The sequence below is a fragment of the Pelophylax lessonae genome (genome assembly GCF_965119305.1).
Source record: "Pelophylax lessonae genome assembly, chromosome: 10".
Lineage (NCBI taxonomy): Eukaryota > Metazoa > Chordata > Amphibia > Anura > Ranidae > Pelophylax > Pelophylax lessonae.
In genome coordinates, this window is record NC_138777.1 from 6,926,256 (window position 1) to 6,948,409 (window position 22,154).

General features: G+C 43.9%; 1 protein-coding gene across 1 annotated transcript in view; it reads left to right on the forward strand.

The window, feature by feature from the left end:
- The window catches only part of LOC309565491 (natural cytotoxicity triggering receptor 3 ligand 1-like), a gene marked incomplete at its 3' end in the record, with an annotated part of 76,151 nt that overhangs the window by 13,293 nt on the left and 40,704 nt on the right, over positions 1-22,154 (forward strand). Inside the window, exons 2-3 of the mRNA XM_082270461.1 lie at positions 6,257-6,619; positions 19,842-20,162. Coding sequence (XP_082126587.1) covers positions 6,257-6,619; positions 19,842-20,162 — 684 coding nt within the window. The remainder of the gene's footprint in view (positions 1-6,256; positions 6,620-19,841; positions 20,163-22,154) is intronic.

Below are 22,154 nucleotides of genomic sequence, written 5' to 3' on the forward strand. Positions count from 1 at the left end.
TGGGCCTTCTGCCTCCTACATATGTTGTCTCTTTTGTGCATCCCAAAGGTAACACAAGCTTTTCAAATGATGTGTCCCAATGGTACTTAAAGTAACTTCATTTAATGCGCAGGGGTTTCAACCACCCTGCCAAAAGAGCATCTTTATGGAAGGAATCAATCAAATTGGGATACAATCTTCTCTGTGTGCAAGAAAAACATTTCCAGATATCAGCCCACTCCTACTTTAAGCCATCAACGGTTCCGTCACATTTTTACCGCATCCGCACCGCACAAGAAGAAAGGCATTCCCTTTGCGGTCAAAAACTGTGGCCTTCTCCTTGCATAACACTATCTGCGACTTAGAAGGTAGATACCTGATCCTCCTATGCAATATTAATAATGGACCATCTACCATTGTGAACACCTATGCCCCCAACACGCACTAACTTCGCTTTGCACATAAACTCTTTAGCAAAATTTCAAAATTCAGGCCTAGTACCTCACTTCTGGGTTTTTACGTGGAGACCCGATCAGAGCCGAATGCGGCTTTGATCGGGTCTTCGGCGGCCATGCAGGCTGGTTGCCCGGGTCTCCCAGTGGGATGGGAGACCCGGGCGAGCCGTGGAAGGCGGCGGGAGGGGGGGGGGGACGTCCCCTCCCGCTCCTTGTAATGACAGCCGAGTGGCTTCTCAGCCGCATCGGTTGTCATTACAAGACAGCCGACCGTCGGCTATGGACACCAGTACTGGGGCGATGCCTCTAGCTGCAGGCATCACTCCGGTACAAGCACTTTCCCGAAATATCGGCAATATCGGTCACCTTGGTGGCCATTTCGGATATATCCGGGAAAGTGCAGATCGGCCCTCGCTATATCAGCTTTGCCGATAATCAGTCAGTCACTAATCGATATGTCACATTAAGAATACTGAGAGTTTTCCTCATACAGTGTAGGTATGTAGTAGATATCCAAGATGATGCCGCCACAGTCCTAAAGGAAATATATTGCCGTATGGATAGAAAGTGCACAGCTACTATAGTTCTCCTTATATAACAATTGGCCGTTGGAGATCATTTGACAATAAATGTTCCATTTGCCATTTCCTTTTAAACATCCGTTGACATGATGATTACGCAGTGTTGTATGTGAAAAAGTAGAAGCGATTTAACCAAACGGACAGATATGCAAAGCAAGCCAGTGCATGTATATTGCAATAGGGAGGATCGAGATTATTAATGCAGGCAGACAAGAAGGGGGCCAAGCAGAGCAGGCCCAGGCAAAGCGACAGATGATAATATTAGCTCTGAGGTGCATGTCCACTTATTGCTTTCCGCTCCACCTTCCCGTAATGATCCCAGCCTCCTGCATCTCCCGTAAGTTGTTTCAATCATCCATGTCACTATCGGCAGTCCAGTGCCAGTCTGACGTGTTTGATCACTTTGAGGCTCCAAAGTCCTCCATACCGTCACTTCAGAGTGAATAAAGCCAGCACAGTACAGTGGAGCAGTGCTGTGTGTGCTGGGAATCATGTACAGGGGGGCAGTGCTGTGTGTGTGTTGAGGGTCATGTACAGGGGCAGTGCTGTGTGTGTTGGGGATCATGTACAGGAGGGCAGTGCTGTGTGTGTTGAGGGTCATATCTAGGGGGGGCAGTGCTGTGTGTGTTGAAGATCATGTACAGGGGGGCAGTGCTGTGTGTGCTGGGAATCATGTACAGGGGGGCAGTGCTGTGTGCTGGGAATCATGTACAGGGGGGCAGTGCTGTGTGTGTGTTGAGGGTCATGTAAAGGGGGCAGTGCTGTGTGTGTGTTGAGGGTCATGTAAAGGGGGCATTGCTGTGTGTGCTGGGGATCATGTACAGAGGGCAGTGCTGTGTGTTGGGGATCATGTACAGGGGGGCAGTGCTGTGTGTGTTGGGGATCATGTACGAGGGTGGGGCAATGCTGTGTGTGTTGAGGGTTATGTACAGGGGGGCAGTGCTGTGTGTGGGGGGTCATATTCAGGGGGGCAGTGATGTGTGTGGGGGGTCATGTACAGGGGGGCAGGGCTGTGTTTGGGGATCATGTACAGGGGGCAGTGCTGTGTTTGGGGATCATGTACAGGGGGCAGTGCTGTGTGTGTGTGGAGGGTCATGTACAGGGGGGCAGGGCTGTGTTTGGGGATCATGTACAGGGGGCAGTGCTGTGTTTGGGGATCTTGTACAGGGGGCAGTGCTGTGTTTGGAGATCTTGTACAGGGGGCAATGCTGTGTGTGTGTGGAGGGTCATGTACAGGGGGGCAGTGCTGTTTGTGGGGGGTCATGTACAGGGTGCAGTGCTGTTTGTGGGGGGTCATGTACAGGGGGCAGTGCTCTTTGTGGGGGGTCATGTACAGGGGGCAGTGCTGTTTGTGGGGGGTCATGTACAGGGGGGCAGTGCTGTTTGTGGGGGGTCATGTACAGGGTGCAGTGCTGTTTGTGGGTGGTCATGTAAAGGGGGCAGTGCTGTGTGTGTTAAGGGTCATGTACAGGGGGGCAGTGCTGTGTGTGTTGAGGGTCATGTACAGGGGCAGTGCTGTGTGTGTGGAGGGTTATCTACAGGGGGGCAGTGCTGTGGATGGAGTGGATGTGGATGGAGTCCCGATCTAAGCCGGATGCGGCTTTGATCGGGTCTCCGATGACGTAACCCAGAGGCGGCGTCCATGCCTTCACATCCGGGTTACTCGGCTGCTAAAGGAGGCAGATTCAAAAAGTGAGTGTATTCAAAAATGCTGTTTTCTGCGTTTTGAATACATGGAAGTGTAGTGGAGGGGAGGGGTTTGGGGTCTTTTAGACCCTCGATCCCTCCATAAAGAGTACCTGTCACTGCCTATTACTGTCACAAGGGATGTTTACATTGCTTGTGACAGCAAAAAAAGTGATCATATTTTTATTTTTTTTTAAAAAAATCTGTGTTAAAATAAAAAAAAAAAAAATGAAATAAATAGGAAAAAAAAAAATGTAGCCGCCCCCGTCGCCGTTAGCTCGCGCACAAAAGAAAACGTATATGTAGTCAAGCCGTAATTTAAATCGATGTTCAAACCACACATGAGAGGTATCGCCGCAATCGCCAGAGTGTGAGCAATAATTTAAAATTTAAAAAAGAGCTACTCTCTGACTCTAAACTGGTAACCGTTAAAAAATTTTAAAGCGTCGCCTATGGAGATTTCTATTGACTGTAGTTTGTCGCCATTCCACGGGTGTGCGCAATTTTAAACCGTAACATGTTGGGTATCTATTTACTCGGTGTGACATCATCTTTCACAATATATAAAAAAAAATGTGCTAACTTTACTGTTTAGTTTTTTTAAATGCAGTAAAAATTAGATTTTTCATAATTTTTCCAAAAAAATGGCGTTTGAAAGACCGCTGCGCAAATACCGCGTGACAAAAAATATTGCAATGACCGCCATTTTATTCTCCAGTGCCTTTGCTAAAAAAATACTTATTTTAAGTAATAATATTTTTGTGTTTTTCATTGCTCTTGCTCTCTCTCTCTCAATATGTTTTATGTGTTTAAATGTGTTTCTATTGTTTTAAATGTGTGTTTAAAGACCTTAAATGCTTTTAAAAGTACCATAAAAGTTATAAAAATTTGTCTAGAGTGTATTTAACCACTTGCTGACCGCTGCAAGTACATTTACTGCGGCAGTCAGCCCCTCCTGGGCAAAGCGACGTAGTACTATGTCGCTCACCCAGGAGCCTGTAGGGGGTGAGCGCGTGCCACCGGTCACTCGCGATCTCCCGCTGGAGCGGGAGAAAGGCAGACGGCTGATATAGGATCGTATGTCTCTGTGGTTACATCACAAGCCACGTCCCTTGACAGTTAGAAACACGCCCCTAGGGACACACTTAACCCCTGGATCTCTAATAAAATTAACCCCTTCCCTGCCAGTGTCATTTTTACAGTGACAGTGCATATGTATAGCACTGATTACTGTAGTCATGTCCCTGGTACCCCCAAAAGTGTCAAAAATGTTAGTCAGAGGTCCGATCTGTCCGCTGCAATGTCGCAGTCCCGCAAAAAAAATCGCAGATCGCCGACATTACTCGTTAAAAAAAAACAATAAAAATGACATAAATCTTTCCCTTAGTTAGTAAACGCAATAACTTTTGCGCAAACCAATCAAAATATGCTTATGGCGATTTTTTTTACCAAAAATATGTAGCAGAAAACAAATTGGCCTAAAATGTTAAAAAATTTTGATTTTTACATTTTTTTGGGGGAATTTCATATAAAAAAATGTGAAAAATATTGTTATTTTTTCAAAACTGATGCTATTTTTCTGTTTATAGCGCAAAAAATAAAAATCGCACAGGTGATCAAATACTACCAAAAGAAAGTCCTGTTTGTGGGAAAAAAAGGACGTCAATTTAATTTGGGTAAAGCGTCGTACGCCCGCGCAATTGTCCATTAAATTCACGCAGTGCCGAATCGCAAAATAGGCCCTGGTCTTTGAGCAGCCAAATCCTCCAGGGCTTAAGTGGTTAAATCGGGAATTTCTATTTCGCAAGATTTTCACTTATCGCGGGTGGGTCTGGAATGTAACCGCCGCGATGGAAGGCGGTTTACTTTAGTTCTTCTTTATGTTTATAACGGATGCTTAATAGGTTCTTTTCCACATGCCCAGGTGAAATGTTCACTCACCAGCCTTCTCCATAAAGGGCTAAAAATGCCAGATTGCTTATAGATGTCACTGTTATGAATTCTCATTCACTCAGGAGTAGACACGAAACTCAGAGATATGTTATAGTGTAATATGTGTTAATAAAATGGTAGGAAGCAACAAATAATTAAAATGCACTCACATTTAGCAGGTGCCAATAGGCAGCAACGCATCTAGCTCAACTGCTCCTATCTCCTGCACTGCTGCTCGTGTTTTCGGAGCCGGTGTGCGTTCCAGGGGACCGGATGTACTGTGGATGAAAGACCGGATATGACATCAGTGGCTCAGCTTCTATGCATTTTGAGTGCAGCATGTCCTCAGGAAGCTCAGCCGCCATGTTGTTGGAGTCTTATATAGCAAGGGATCCGTACTGATTGGTTGGTTTTTACTTTGCAACCCCGAAGGAAAAGTTTGCTGCCTCGGGAGACTGTATTCTACGAACCTTCATAGGAACCTCTGAGAGATACTATTTCTTCTACTTATCTAAGAGTCTCTCTCACTATCAAGATCATCTTATGGACATTCTACATCCTTACTTTGAATATAACGCCCCCTAGGGACCACTTTGGGATCCTCGTGGGAATTAGTGGGGGATGACCACACCCTCCACGGAGTGATACTACGTATACCTACTATTACATCACATTTCTCTTACCGTGATTTTTCTCTTTCTCTCCCCTGGCCTTTGCAAATAGATATATATATATATATATATATATATATATATATATATATATATTTACATCAGTCGCAGCAATCCTTCATTTGGATGTGCGACAACCTTGTTTTTAAACAGTGGCTTTATACGTCCTGTTGAGCAGCTTAAATGCTTGAGATGTATTCCCACTGACCTCTGAAAAAGGCTAAAGTCCGAAACGCGTCAGTCCATCATATGGAACTCTCACGCTTCTCATCTCCTCTCATAAGTGATGTAAAATCATAGCCATATGCATCTCACTTGCTATTGCTCTTGTTTTTATCTTTTTTCTTTTTCATTATGTTATTTTGAATACATTGAATACATTTATACCTGTTTATTACTCGAGTCTACTCTGTGATGGGCCATTGCCTTAAGCGCCGGTTCACACTGGCGCGACGCTACTTTCAGGGGCGACCTCCGAGATCGCGGTGCGAGTAGCGCGCCGCGACCTCGGAGCGGCCGCCACAGACTTCATAACATTGAAGTCTATGGCGGTCGCCTCCTGGTCGCCCCAAAGAAGCTCCGGACCCTTTTTCTAGGTCGGAGCGACTTGTATCGCTCCTATTAGAACGGGTCCACAGCTTCCCTATGGGAGGCGACCCGCGGCGACCTGTGAGGCGACCAGGTCGCCTCACAGGTCGCCCTAGTGTGAACGGGGGCTTAAAGTCCCGCATCCAAGGGGAACTTCACCATTATAAACAAATAATATTCTGTTTGAGTTGTGTATGTTGAAGCTTGTTCTTCTAATGAGAAACCCCATTTACATAAATTATACAAATTGTTTATGCTAACCCAGGGAAAGTTTGATATTGCTTGCCTGTCTGTCCTTGCAGGGGTAGCACTACACAAGCATTCCTATACAATTGTGATAATGCTTTTTTGTTCTAATTTTTAGGTGATTTTCAGGTTCGGAGGCTGAATGTTACTGGGAAAGATGTTCCCACTGAAGCTCTAAGAGGGGAAAATGTCACCATCCCTTGTCTGCTGTCTGGTGTCCCAATACCGCTGAATCTAGAGACAGTATCAGTTGTCTGGACTCATATATTACAAAATGGAACTAAAAATAAGGTTTATCAATTTCATAATTTCCACCATGAGTCACTGAGGCCCGGATCTCACATGAATTACAGCGACCTCCAACAAGGCAACGCCAGTCTTTCCATACCCAACATTCAGATCACAGATGAAGGGGAATATCACTGCCGTGTTATCGTCACTCCTGATGCCGACTCCGCTACATCTATTCTGCATGTATCAGGTACACAGTGATAACAGCAGGAAAAGACTCTAAGACACATCTAAGACTCTACCACTGACATGTTTCGAGATTCATTCCTCAGTATGGTGGCTTTGACTCCGCTGCTACTCTGATGAAGAGGAAGAGCCTCATAACATGTCAATGGGGGTGTCTTAGATGTTAGATGGTGGTGGTGTCTTAGATGTTAGATGGTGGTGGTGTCTTAGATGTTAGATGGTGGTGGTGTCTTAGATGTTAGGTGGTGGTGGTGTCTTAGATGTTAGGTGGTGGTGGTGTCTTAGATGTTAGATGGTGGTGGTGTCTTAGATGTTAGGTGGTGGTGGTGTCTTAGATGTTAGGTGGTGGTGGTGTCTTAGATGTTAGATGGTGGTGGTGTCTTAGATGTTAGATGGTGGTGGTGTCTTAGATGTTAGATGGTGGTGGTGTCTTAGATGTTAGGTGGTGGTGGTGTCTTAGATGTTAGGTGGTGGTGGTGTCTTAGATGTTAGATGGTGGTGGTGTCTTAGATGTTAGGTGATGGTGGTGTCTTAGATGTTAGGTGGTGGTGGTGTCTTAGATGTTAGATGGTGGTGGTGTCTTAGATGTTAGATGGTGGTGGTGTCTTAGATGTTAGGTGGTGGTGGTGTCTTAGATGTTAGATGGTGGTGGTGTCTTAGATGTTAGATGGTGGTGGTGTCTTAGATGTTAGGTGGTGGTGGTGTCTTAGATGTTAGGTGGTGGTGGTGTCTTATGCCCCGTACACACGTGCAGATTATCTGAAGACCTTTGTCTTCAGATTTACCTTTTCTATGTAGTGCAAGGGCCTGCTGGATTGCATACAAATTGAAAGTGTTTAGGTTTGACCTCATATTATATGGTTTTGGTAAGTCTGCAGACAAAAGTCTTCAGATAATCTGCACATGTGTATGGGGCATAAGATGTTAGATGGTGGTGGTGTCTTAGATGTGGGGCTTGTACATAGTCATGAGATGTCTGTGTTCCCATTGAGGTCTTGGGTAGACATAAGCAGAACAAAAACAAAATGTGTTTTGTTTTGTTTTGATTCATTATTTAAATAATTTTGTTTAGTTACATTTTTTTTAATTAGCTTTCAGAATTCATTTCATTTATTTGTTTTTGAATTCAATTTAAATTTTTTTCTATTCAAATTTCGGAAGAAGTTATATTATTTCAATTTTTTTCTATTCTATTGTTTTTTTTTTCTGCTATTCAATTTCCTTCTAATCTATTCTTTTCTATTCTATTTGAATTTTAATTTATTCTATTTGAAAATCAAATTTTAGAAGACGGTTATATTCTTTCGATGTTATTCTATTCTAGTCTATTGTTTTTTTTTTTCTACTAAATTTTATTATATTCTTTTCTATTCTTATCTATTCTACTAAAATTCAAATTGATTCTATTCAAAATTCAAATTTCGGAAGACAATTATATTCTATTCTACGCTTTTCTATTGTCATATTCTATTCTATTATGTTATTTTCTATTCTATTCTATTCAAATTCTAAATTATTTTATTTGAAATTCCAATTTCAGAAGACGGTTACATTCTCTGTGTTTTACTCTATTCTATTCTATTATATTCTAATATTTTCTGTTCTCTTCTATTCTAATCTATTCTATTGAAATTATTCTATTCATATTTCAGAAGACGGTTATATTACTTCTATTTTATTCTATTCTGTTATTTTCTATTCTATTATTTTCTACTTTATTCTTTTCTATTATATTCTTTTCTATTATATTAATTTGTATTCTTTTATTTTCTATTCTATTCTATTTTAATGTATGCTATTATATTCTGTTCCTTTTATTGTCTATTCTATTTTATCCTATTCTTTTATTTTCCATTCTATTCTGTTTCACTCTGTTTATTTCTATTATACTCTATTCTATTCATTTTTATTTGATTATATTCTTTTCTATTCCTTTATTTTGTATTCTATTTTTTTTTTTACTTTTTCTTTCTTTATTTTTTATATGCCAACAGGAAATTTAAAACCACACAAGTTTTTTTTTTCCTTTTCTTTCTTCCCTTTTTGTTATTATTAGGTGATGGGGAGTTGTAGAGGATAGGGAAAAACGGTATAAGGAGAGTGAGGTGATGTACATGTTGAGGTATGGTAATGTATAATATGGAAGGTATAGAAGGGTGTAGCAGGGGGGGAGAGACAGTATAAGAGTAGATACCATCTCCCCATATCTCCCATCTAGAGCCTGACCAGATCTTCATGCCTGGTATGTTTGAAATTCAGTGGTCGTAGTAAAGTGTTGCCAATCTGACCAAGTGTTCCCATACTTAGAGGGAGTATCCTTCGCTTGATGAATAAGCTCCTCCATTTCTGTGATCTTTTGTATAGATTTGAACCATTCTTTGATGGATGAGGGTTCTGGGGATTGCCACTTGATGGGTATACAAATATTGGCTTTGTTTGGCACTATCAACATTGTTCTGTCTCAGCATCGATTGTACCTGTGACCTTCTTGTAGACCCCCAGTCTGTAAGTGTGTGCAGCAGGTTGAATGATGGCTTTAACAGATAATTTACTCAATGAATAAAGACTCCAGAGGTGTTCTCCAATGCTTCTTTATGCTTTAAGTTAGCAAAGGCATAAACATAGAGGCTTTTCCATAGGTAAATTTCCAATGAAGTTACACAGCTTCCACACTCTGCAGTCTCCTCATAACAACTAAACAAAATGGGAGTTACAGCAGGAAAATGGAGGATGGGAGAAACCATCTAGCCAGAAACAGCAGGGGTGAAAGGAAGATACCAATAACATAGCATAACATAACATGTAATAACAACTGCTAGACAGTTAAAGCTGCGTGGCAGCACACTCCCCGCCTGGTATCGTGAGATACCACTACACAATTATTTTCCATAAACATACAATTAACATTGCATACAGTAGAATGCTATGTAGCCCTCTCCTCTAAGCTAACTATGCTAGAGATCTAAGTGACTCCTTCACATAACACTGAATCAGAATTTTTGGAAGCAGGCATAATTAGGACTGTCTTAATGACTGGTCTCAGGAAGGTTTTTGGGCTCCCGTCCTTTACAATCCTGACTTCCACACTTCGGACCTTTCCATCATCACTAGCAATGGCCTTTGTAATAACTCCAACTGGCCACTGGATCCGATTGGTTTGCTTGTCTTTTAGAAGAACCAGGTCCCCTTCCTTTAAGTTAGGCTTCTGGGTGTGCCACTTTTTACATCCTTGGAGAAGTGTGAGGTATTCCCTCCTCCATCTGTCCCAGAAACAATCTGCAAGGTATTGAGCGTATCTCCATTGACGTTTATATATGTCCTTTTCATCAAAGATGCTCTTTGGCGCTGGGATCTGTCCAATTTTCCGGCTCAATAATGCAGCTGGAGTTAAAACAGTTGGACATTCTGGGTCTGTGGATACAGCTGTCAGCGGTCTTGAGTTGATTATTGCTGCGACCTATAATGTAGTAAGTAGTTCATGGGTAAGACGTGAAGAACTCACATCAAGCAACATAGAATCCAGTATGCGCCTTGCAATCCCAATCATACGTTCCCATGCTCCGCCCATGTTTGAAGCGTGTGGTGGGTTGAATTTCCACTGGTTTGCAGTGGCGGAGAAGGTGGCCCTTGGAGGTGGCTTTGTCTGAGAAGCTCGCTCCCGCAGGGGTTTGTTAATGCTCTGGGACGCTCTCTCGCTATAATTGAACTGGTTGGTCAGTTTTCTCTCCTTCTTGTTCCTGGATGGTATTTCCTACCCTTCTGTCCATTCTTCACTAGCCTGAGCGTCAGACTTCCCATCTGTATCTTTGTCTCCCGGCTCTGTGGAGTCGTTGGTCTGAGTCTCTTCAATGACTCCCAACTTCGCCCCCTGTCGCCGCGCTTCATCAGAGTCTTTGTGTGACATGTTTCCATCCAGGGAGAAGTGTACGGCCAGCTGGTCCACGATGCTAATGGGTTTGTAGGCCCATTCCTTAAACTGTACCTCACAATGTTCTGGGGGGCACGAGGGTTGTTTGCAGTCAGGATATGAGTGAATTCCTCCTCAAGTTCAGCCTCGCTGAGTTCCAGCTGGTCCGGAGGCTTAACCAGAGTCTTGGCCTGCATCCATTCATCAGCTCCATCCCCCATATCTGTGGAGTCATCTTCATCCTCCAAATTTCTTCTTGAGCAGATGTTGGAACTCAGTGCTACAACCTCAGGCCGGATTTCCGGATCAGTATCTGGATCCTCCAGGTGGAAATCGATATCTTCTTCTGAGTTTGTAGAAGACTGGTCCATTAAAAACTTGGGTCCTGAAAACCAAATGGTTTGTGTGAGGACAACTGCTGGCACTAAAATCTTCTGCATGAATGCTAGAAAGTGTTCTTGCTTCTCAGGTTTGTTACGGAGAGTTTTCTTAAGTGCAGCAAATCTGGTTAAAGCTTGTTCTCGATTGTTAGGGAGAGTAAGCCTTGGTACCCCTAAGGGTAATGGAGCTACCCAACTGTTGGAATTGTCCTTGAAGAACTCTTCATCCATAATCTTGATGAACTCCTTGTCTTCGACTGAAGGGGCAATCTTGTTGTCATCACACGTAGTCTGGTACGCTGAATCACCAAAGTCCTTTTGAGAAGTGAGCTTGCAGTTAATGCTTTGGAGTGCTTGATATGGAACTTCGTTTTTGAAATCAAGTCTTTCCTTCACATAATAGTGCGATGGACATTTCATCAATTGACAGGTAACATTAGTTTTGTAGAAAGCTACATCCAAGAGCTTGTGAGATTGGTCTAAGCAGACTTCTCCTATTATCACCCATCCAAGATCAAGTTTCTGGGCCAGAGGAGCATCATCTGGACCGTTACATAACTCTCTTATTTTATGAACTCTAGGAATGTCTCTCCCTAGTAGAATCAAAATCTTAACATCCTTGTTAAGTGGTGGAATGTAGTTAGCAATGTGACTCAAATGAAGGTGATGACGTGCAACCTCTGGTGTGGGGATTTCTTCTCTGTTGTTCGGTAGCTGATCACATTCGATTAGAGTTGGAAGAGGAAACTCTGTGTCCTCATATTCTGATGCAACTACGAAGCCATGGGCTCTTCTTCCAGAAGTATTGACCTTTCCTGCACATGTCTGCAAGGTATAAGACCAGGTCTCTCCTTGAATGTTGAATAGGTCAAAGAATTCTGTACTGGCCAATGAGCGATTGCTCTGATCATCGAGTATGGCATACATTTTTATGGATTTTTGTGGACATCCTTCAGGAAAAACTCTTACAAGACATATCTTGCTACAAGACTTGCTATGAAGCCCTTCTCCACATACCTCTGTACATCTTGTGGTTACGGGGTTGGCATATTGCCCAGTTCTCTCCCCGCCATCATCTGATGTAGTCTTGGGGTTGCTGCCGGGTTAAGGTTTCCTTTTGAACAGGTCTGAATGAAGAGCGTCCACATGTTTGGCACTGTTACAGAGAGAACATCTAATGGCGATCTTACAGTCTCTAGCTAAATGATCGGAGGATGCACAACACTTAAAACAGATATTATGCTCTTTGAGAAATGACTTGCGTTCTTCAATAGGCTTGTCCTTAAATGCACGACATTTGGAGAGAGAGTGTGGCGCATTATGAATAGGACACTGTTGATTAAGATTGCTTGCTTTGATGTCTGTAGCCAAGACGTTGGATGCTATTGCAGTCTTCCTCACGGCAATAGGATGCCTTAAATCCTTGAATTTACTGTTGGTGGCAATACCCCTAGAAGTACTTAAAGGAATGGTGGTTGTATCTGGATAGAAGAAGCTTGGGTCATTCTTGGATCTTGCAACCTTCCGCACGAACTCTGAAAAATAAGAAAAGGGAGGGAAGGAAACACGATGCTCATACTTATACTTTGATCCTACACTAGTCCACTTTCCCTGAAGATGACTAGGCAACTTTGCTACAATAGGATTTACGCCCTGAGCAGTGTCTAAATAGCTAAGACCTGGTAAACTAGGATCTAACTTAGCAATTTCAAGTTCATGAAGGAGGTCACCTAACTCTCTAAGCTTATGATTGTCCTTAACAGAGATTTTAGGAAAGTTGTTTAGTCTCTGGAATAAGGCAGATTCAATGACTTCGGGGCTCCCATAGTCTTGTTCTAGACGTTCCCAGGCAGCATCAAGGCCTGCTTTAAAGTTATAAATGTAGACAGATTTAAGTCTCTTTACTTGTTCTGAAGATTGACGCCCCAACCACTTTATTAGTAAGTCAAGTTCTGCTTGAGGTTCAATGTCCAAGTTCTTGGTTACCGCCTTAAATGTAGATCTCCAACTCCTGTAGTTTTCTGGGCGGTCATCAAATCCAGACAGTCCAGTTGTAATCAACTCTCGTCGAATGATATACTTGCTGAACTCTGCAATGTCAGTGCTTTCAGTTTTTATAGCCACAGGGGGTACTGATGGTGCGCCGTCTTGGACCATGGTTGGTATATAACGTTGGCTGGTAGGTAGAGAGAAAGGTGTTGCAGATGGGTTTAATTTAGGTAAGGGTCTGTCGTCTGAAGGTCTCTGAGCATTTTAAGTCAAAGAGAGCTGTATCAAAGGGGGTATAGAGTTAATTCTGGAGTCTTCTGCTGTGCCCTTGTAATCTCTATGCACATAGGGTTGTGGTGGCACATGAGCTGCGTAGGTTGATTCACTTGATTTTGTGACGTGCGGTAGTTGTGGAGGGTCTCTGTTAGTAGGTGCGTCTAGTTGACCAGCTTGCTTTGGCGACACGTTGCCTTCTGATCCACTTGCTGGATGATTATGAGAAGAGTCTCCAACTGTAGGTGGGACTGTATTGTCGTGGTTCTGAGTTAGGACAAACTGTAGGGTCCTTTCAACAGGGTCTTGACAAGCAGCTAAGCTGGTACAAGCTGCTCCTTCTTCTTCCAATAGGGCTTGTTCCAAGACAGATAACTCTGCTAAAGCTACTTCCTTTTCTCTGTACTTCTGAAGAATTTCTAGCTGAGCCTCTGTTTCTGCTTGTATTCTTGCTTGAATGCGTTTAGCTTCTGCTTCCTTGCATTTAGCTTCTGCCTCCTTGCATTTAGCTTCTGCCTTAAAGGCTGCTTCTTTTTCAGAGCAGACGGCTTGAACCTGGGCTACTGCAACCTTTTGGCGAGCTTTGAGTATTTGGTCACTCAGTATTGACCTTATAGAGCAGGACCGCAATGACTTAGAAGAAGATTTATGATATGAGCGGGCAGACCTAGAAGATTTTCCTGAGTGTCTGGAAGAAGCAGAGTTACAGGATGTAGTTTCATGTAGCTGTGCCAATCTACCTTCTATCTGTGCCTTTGCTTCAAGATATGTGCTATGCCTCTGCTGGTCATTAGAAGTAAAGCCCTTTAATTCCAATGCAGCTTCCTCTATGTTGGAATGTGACAATAGGGAATAGTACTTCTCAGAAAGTCTTTTATAATTCTCAAATGCCTTCTTAACCCTTGAGAGAGCAGTGTTCAATTGCTCAGAATTGTTGCTAGTTTCATTAGTGGCTGTTATACAACCTAAAGTCTTTTCCCACAATGCAGTCAGGTTACTAGATGTTTCTTCCTTACTTGCTTCATAAACCTCCCTTGCCTTCAAGGATGGATGAGGGGCTCTGACAGGACGAGCAGAATGAAGTAAGGAGTCTGCTTTATCTTGACTAAATGCAGGTAATTCTGTGAGATCTCTGTCAGACATAATAAGTACTGTATTTCTGGTGTCTTGTTAGAAATCTGCCAGAGCTCAGCTCTGTAAGTAGTAACTTCTGTTATTAAGCAGGCTGGCTGAGGTGCTGGGTATTTGATACAATAGCTAGCTATTGCTGGAACTAGTTCAAACTGGATCATCTCAGAAGGCTGTAACAGTAATGAAGCATTCAGTAGGTGGCTGGTTTCATATGCAGAGTAATGCTCCTGGTGACTGCAGGTAACACACAGGCAAGTGGGTACTCACGTTTCTGAAGATGGAAATTTACTTTCTGAAGCTGCAGATTCTTGGAAATTTACTTTCTGAAGCTGCAGAACCTTGGAAATGTACTGTTCTGTCTCAGCATCGATTGTACCTGTGACCTTCTTGTAGACCCCCAGTCTGTAAGTGTGTGTAGCAGGTTGAATGATGGCTTTAACAGATAGTTTACTCAATGAATAAAGACTCCAGAGGTGTTCTCCAATGCTTCTTTATGCTTCAAGTTAGCAAAGGCATAAACATAGAGGCTTTTCCATAGGTAAATTTCCAATGAAGTTACACAGCTTCCACACTCTGCAGTCTCCTCATAACAACTAAACAAAATGGGAGTTACAGCAGGAAATGGAGGATGGGAGAAACTATCTAGCCAGAAACAGCAGGGGTGAAAGGAAGATACCAATAACATAGCATAACATAACATGTAATAACAACTGCTAGACAGTTAAAGCTGCGTGGCAGCACAAACATCTTTACCATATTATCCCATCACATCCATGAGTGGTTTTGTTATTTTTTTTTTTATTTCTGCTCTAATTTTATAATGTTCCATATCTTTTCATTTCCTTTTATTAAGTTTGGTAGTGTAATTTTTGTATTAGTTATATAAAACAAAATATCACCAGCATATTACGCAACTTTATGTTCCTGACCTGAGGGGAGCCACCCCGTAATAGGATGGTCAGTGGACGGGTGTCAGTGGTCAAGAGAGAGGATACTGGGAGAGTGTCCTGAAGATAATAGTAGTTCATCAAGTCATCTGGAAAGAGACTTAACTCTAAATCCACCTAAGTGGCAAGGTGGATCAACAGCCTGGCTGTATCTACAGATAGATGTCCTCCCAACTTTGTGTGTGGTTAATTTGGAGTATCTCAATATTCCCTTCTCCAATCCCTATTTAAATAAAACACAAAAAACAACTCTAAACCCCTGGACTGATCATTGACTGAGCCAAGAAGTAAAGTGTTAAATTTTGAATGCCAGTGTTGCTAATGGTAACCCAAGCGGACCCAAAAGTGTAATATCCAGCAGTCCTCAAGGGGGCAGTGCTACATTTGGGGGCATCATCTGGGATGCACTCCTGGGTTACCGAAACAGCTGCTAGCTGCAACGGCCAAGAAATGCCGCCAAGTAATGTCTGCTTTAGAGAGATCAGTGAAAGTGTGCTGACAAGTCAAGTTAGTAATGGTGGTTGCTATGGGCAAAAATGGACATTTACCAAGGAAACAGTATCTGTGCTCAAGTAAAATGCAGGAGAGTTGATGGAGAAGAAATGCACTGTACAAAAGGACTGTGTCTGCTTTCGGTGTGTCAGGGGTCATGTCTGTACATGTACTGTGAGAAAAAATGTTGACCGTGAAATTCATGACAATTTTCCTTAATAGTATGGGAGATCAGTTGGCTTGGAAAGAAAGAAGTGTAACTGAGGCCCAGGTACAGACAGAGATGGCGGATGTCTGTGGATTGGTTAGCACAGTCTGCCATGCAGTGACCTTCGTGCTGGCTGAGCAGAGCTGTAGCAGCAGTGAAGAGGTTACTGCACCGCGTGGGAAAGCGTGCGCGGAAGAGACCTGCCTAACAGGAGGAGCCACGGCCGAAAGGGTCAGCTAGTCTGGAGTTGTGGGCGGGGTTGGCTCCCACAGACTGCCAATCTGATTGGAGGAAGAGAGCTTAGACATCACTTCCACCTTCGGGTGTAGCTGAGGAGTAGACACGTGTGTGGAGGAGCAAGATGGCGGATGATGGAGTGAGCCGGAGCGCAGGGGCTATCCCACAAGTTGGCAGAGTACCTGAGAAGTGGATGGAATCACCGGAGTTGGTCCTGTGGAATACAGGAGTTTGGTTGTTGCCCACTGGAAGACTGGCACTGTGCAGTGGAGGAGGCAAAGAGCATCTCGTGCTGGTATGTAGCCGATGCTTGAATGTGTCTATACGGCTGCAGGCCTGGAGTCAGTGTGGAAACTGCAGTGATTTACTTGTGCAGGCGGCGCAGAGTGATTGTCAGCCCAGGAAGCTGTGTGTGAGATGGGAGACTCAGGAGATGAGGATTCACTAAGGAAGCACTGGTGTCTATGAGGATCCCTGTGGGCAGAGGAAGGGGAGTGCTGAGGGCGCTGCTGGAGCCGGGGCCAGTGGTGCAGACTTACACTGCCATATGCCAGACCAGGGAGACTCAAATCTCGGAGGTGAAATGTACCCAGGTGATACAGGCCGAGTCACGGCCAGGAAGAGGGCCAACTATACCTGCATTGGCAGAATCCACAGCTTCTATCAAGGCAGAGGGGAATCAATGGGCTCCCAGTAGAGAGGCCTCCAGTGTGTCCAGTGGAGTGGAGGTCGGAGCCATTGATGTAGGGTCACCCAGCTTCCAGCATCGGTTCAGGTCCTTAAAAGAAGGAATAGATGTATGGAAGTCAGAGGAAGAGACGGAGTGGGACTGGGGGCAGATGAAAGGAGCGGCTCTGCAAGTCCCAGTTTGCCTGATGGGGAGAAACGGGAGTCTGTGGTACGCATGCAGAGTGCCAAGACTTTGGGGTTCTGTGAGGCCTATGCTACAAGGGTCCCAGATCTGTCCCCACCTCGCACCTACACCCGGGCTTGGCATCAGAACGAGGCCTACGCCAAACTCATCAGGAGAAAAGAGACCCTATATTCCCCACCTGGAAGAGGAAATTGACAGACCCTTCCCTGGTTCTCAAGATGTCAACGTCTTATTCAGAGGAAGGTGGCCCTGGAGTATGAGTATGATTATCCCATGCATGAAGCCTTTTTTCAAAAATCTGATCCCAAATCTGAACCCAAAGACTGACAGACAGCAGCTTATGGGGACATTCCTCCATGCCTTTTTCCAAGCCCCTGGCCACCACCCTGAATCTTCCCAACCTCACCCAGAAGGTTGTGCACCACCACCTAGACAGGAAGGATTTTTTTCCGAGTGGAAACCTGACATTATGCATTCCACATGAAGTAAAAGACTACTAAGCTAACTAGAAAAAGTGTCTCAAAATCAAAATCCCGATGCGTCTCAAAAAGACCCATACGACCACTCCGCATAACTCAAGTGGGAAAGGAAAGGGATACCCAGAGCCCCACCCACCCACTTATAGATTTCTATATTGAAGGGGCACTGAAGCAAGAAATGGTCCATCATCTCCTCCACACCACCACACTGCACCACAACCACGGTTCTCAGCAGAGTGATGCTTCAGTTTGCCCTTCACATATAGTCTGCCATGGAACAAGAGCCAGGCCAAATCCCGCAACTCTAAAGCAATTCTCTCCAGATTAATCAACACAGACCCTCCCTCATAACAGGGTCTGAGCAATCCCTTAAGGCCAGTGGCTCACTAGGCAGATTCAACAACCCTCATCTCCAGGGCCTTCCTAGGAAGAGACTTAATTTACTCCGACATCGCTCGATACTGCCAAAGCATTTTCAGGCACGAGGCAATGTAAGCCGGGAGCTTACCATGTCGGACCCTGAGGCTTTTCACTGGCCCATTGTTCTCCCAGCTTCACAGGAAAGGCCAAAACCACGACTGAAAATTACCAATCCACCCAGGCAAGTCCTCGGCCAGCGTTTTAACAAAATTATATTTCAAAGGCATCAGAGAAAAGAATACCACCAGGTTGACCCTACCTATGCCACCAATCCTCTTAAAGAGGTTTAGTTTGTTCCCCCATAACAGCTGGAAGAAACAGCTGTAGATCTTAGCATAGAGGTATACTGGCAAAATACAGACAAAGCTCATATACAGAAGTACCGTAATCAGGTAAGTTTTAATCAGGTCAATCCATTCCATGTAAGAGAGTTTCCAATCCTTCCAGCTGGCAACCTTGGCATCGGAAACTTGTAGCCTGCTTTCCCAATTTGCAAGGCCGAAATCACCAGGACAAAATTTGATGCCTAAAAGTTTATTACCTGCCGGGGCTCTGGGAAGATGTCCGGAAGCTCAAAGCCATCGCCTTTCTCTCCCATCCAGAAAACCTCACTCTTTTCCTGAATAATCTATGAGCCAGATGCCTCAGCATACTGCTTCATCACCGAGACCACCTTTGCTGCCTCCTCTGTCCCAAAGATGAAAATAAACATGTCATCATCATAGGCCACGACCCTCAGGGGGGGATCACCAGGAATGCCCAAAGGCACTCTACACAATGGCCCAATTTCTAACCTCCTGATGAAGGGATCGATTGCCAACCTGTATAGCAGAGGACTCAAAGAACACCACTGAGCTAACCTCCAAAGGCCATCTAATCCAACCATTCACAAGCATTGAGCTTTCAGCCCCTCTGTACAACTTGCCAAGAAGCAGCCATAGGTACTCATGATTAACCCGATCAAAAGCTTTAGCTTTATCCGTTGCCAGCAGGTTTTTTATCCAGCCTGCAGCCCTGCATCATTCAAGGGCCCCCCGGACAGCTGACACCGATTTAAACGTGCTTCTACCCTGAAACCGAATGAAAGAAGAAAGTGGACTGCCTGCTAGACGATAAATGACGCAAAACATTTTTTTGCCAGTATCTTCCTATCATCAACATTGAGAAGGCTAATTCCCAATTCTCGAAGAATCTTTACCCTTTGACAGAAGAATCACTACAGATTGTCGCATGAAGGGAGAGAGCGAACCCTCTCTCAGACAGCCACTAAAAACCTCCACCAAACTCAGCTGTCGGTCCATCTGGCACAGGCGACTTCTTAAAGGAGTTGTAAAGTCAGAAGTTTGTTTTATCCCAATACATTCTATGCAATAAAATAAAAAGTCTTCTGTATGCAGCAGCCCCCCTAATATTTACCTGAGCCCAACTCTATTCAGCAATGGCCACGAGTGCCGCAGCCATCTAAGATTCTCCCTCCTAATTGTCTGCCACTGCTGTCAATCAAAGTCAACTAGCTAATCAAGAGATAGAGATAGAGGGGACGGGATCAGGTCAGGGCTCCATGTCTGAATAGACACAGGGAGCTGTGACTCAGCTCAGTTACCCCCACAGCAAGCTGCTTGCTGTGGGGTCACTGAACAGGAGGGAGGGGTCAGGAGCACCGAAGAGGGACCTGAGAAGAGGAGGATCCAGGCTGCTCTGTGCAAATCCACTGCAACAGAGGAGGTAAGTGTAACATGTTTGTTATTTTTATAATATATTTGATATCTATACACAAATGTTTTACATTTCATTTCTACTTTTAACTGAATGGGTTGTTGTACAAAAAGAGGGTTCATATATACTTTAATGTAGAAACAATGAATAACAGTGTGTCTTTCCCTGTACAGTAATACCGCAGACTACACTGAGTCATGATAAACACATTGAAGCTGGAATCCCGGGATCTGTTCTTTGTGAAATCAGCTATTTTTACCCAGAAGCTGTGAAGATTCGATGGGTTAAATACAGTACAACTCTGACCACCAGCTCATCTTTGGATAGAGATGTTTATCTCACAATACCATTGAGGAACAGCGATGGAACATTTAATGTGACCAGTGTGCTGACTGTGAAGCCGTTTACTAGAATTGAACCCGGAGAGGAATTATCCTGCATTGTGAGCCACAGATCTCTGAAGGAGGAAACTACTGTCACTTTTATCATGCCGAGTAAGTAGGGTTTCCATATAAAAATCCTTGTATGTGTGTGTATATACATTATACAGAGGGTAGAGAAAAGTACCACCCTCTTTAAAATAATCCCATTTTGTTGCTTTGCCACCTGAAATGAATACAGACACAGTTTTTGTTTTATCCGGCTGTATTTACTAGTACAACTTATAATATCCGAGTAAAAGATCAATGTCAGAATTTCTTTTATGTTTGTTAATTCTACTGGTGGTGGGATAAAAGCACTACAAATACAAGCGACCCCAGAGTATTCACCGATGGAAAGAAATATATACAGTATCTCACCAAAGTGAGTACACCCCTCACATTTTTGTAAATAATTTATTCTATCTTTTCATGTGACAACACTGAAGAAATGACACTTTGCTACAATGTAAAGTAGTGAGTGTACAGCTTGTATAACAGTGAACATTTGCTGTCCCCTCAAAATAACTCAACACACAGCCATTAATGTCTAAACCGCTGGCAACAAAAGTGAGTACACCCCTAAGTGACAATGTCCAAATTGGGCCCAAAGTGTCAATATTTTGTGTGGCCACCATTATTTTCCAGCACTGCCTTAACCCTCTTGGGCATGGAGTTCACCAGAGCTTCACAGGTTGCCACTGGAGTCCTCTTCCCCTCCTCCATAATGACATCACGGAGCTGGTGGATGTTAGAGACCTTGCGCTCCTCCACCTTCAACTTAAGGGTGCCCCACAGATGCTCAATAGGGTTTAGGTCTGGAGACATGCTTGGCCAATCCATCACCTTTACCCTCAGCTTCTTTAGCAAGGCAGTGGTCATCTTGGAGGTGTGTTTGAGGTCATTATCTTGTTGGAATACTGCCCTACGGCCCAGTCTCCTAAGGGAGGGAATCAAGCTGAAACTGGCCTGGGCAAGAAGGGGTGAAACTGCCCAGTAATAAAGTGGTTAAATATTTTTTACATCTTTTCATCAGAGTAGTTCAGTGTCACCATAGTGATCAGGAATTTTTTTTTTTTTTACACTATTATTGCTTATAACAGTGATGATCACTGTTATAAGCAAATGTTTTAACAGTCATAAATGGCTTTCCATTCATGAACAGCTTGCTTACTGTTGTGATGCTATGATTGGCCACAGCTAATCATATGGTACAGGGTGCTATGATTGGCCCAGGTACCATGTGATAGCTGTGGGCCAATTCCAGCATCACAACAGTAAGCAAGCTGTTCATGACAGTTTGCTTACATATTATCATGCGATTGCTATGGTTGGTCATAGCGATCACGATACCCCTGCCGCTCACAGTGGCCAGGTACCAAGCATCGTGATCACAGTGGTCAAGGGATTGCACTACTGTGCGCCCCCTAGTGTGCATGTGCTAACTGACATAGACGTACGTCACCTAGTCTGTAGCTGCTGCCCATCAGCAGTAAGTGTACGGGAAAAAAGGGGGCCCCTAAATATCAAGTGGTGAAAAAAGGGGGCCCCTAAATATCTCACCCTCCCCCCTACATGAATAGGTAGAGGTACCGCTTACTCCTTGTTACTAGCCCTTTTCAAAAACATTTATATGTCTCCGGATGTAAATCCAAAAACAATCATTTTATCCAGTGATGGGGATCCAGCTTCAAACACGATGTGTGACAACCCACCACAATGACAATGCTGTCCTGCCACAAATGACAGACCATGGCCGGATGCTGAATGTCAACAAACCGATCTGAATGCTCTGTGATGTCATTCCATAGGCGGCTCTCTAATTAGGCAAATTAGGCGGTCGCCTAAGGCCTCGCACCTACAGGGGCCTCGCGGCCAGTGGTGGAGCGACAACATTTAGAAAGGAGCAGTCAGAGAAATCTCCCAAGTAAAAGATTGTTTTAAATCCTCGGATATAAAAGTTGCAGCAGTGTGCTACAGTCCCTTCACTGCGGCTGCCAGGTGTCTGTTGTCTGCTGACTAGTGTTGAGCGAACACGGACTGTATTATTCGTGTTCGTACCGAATA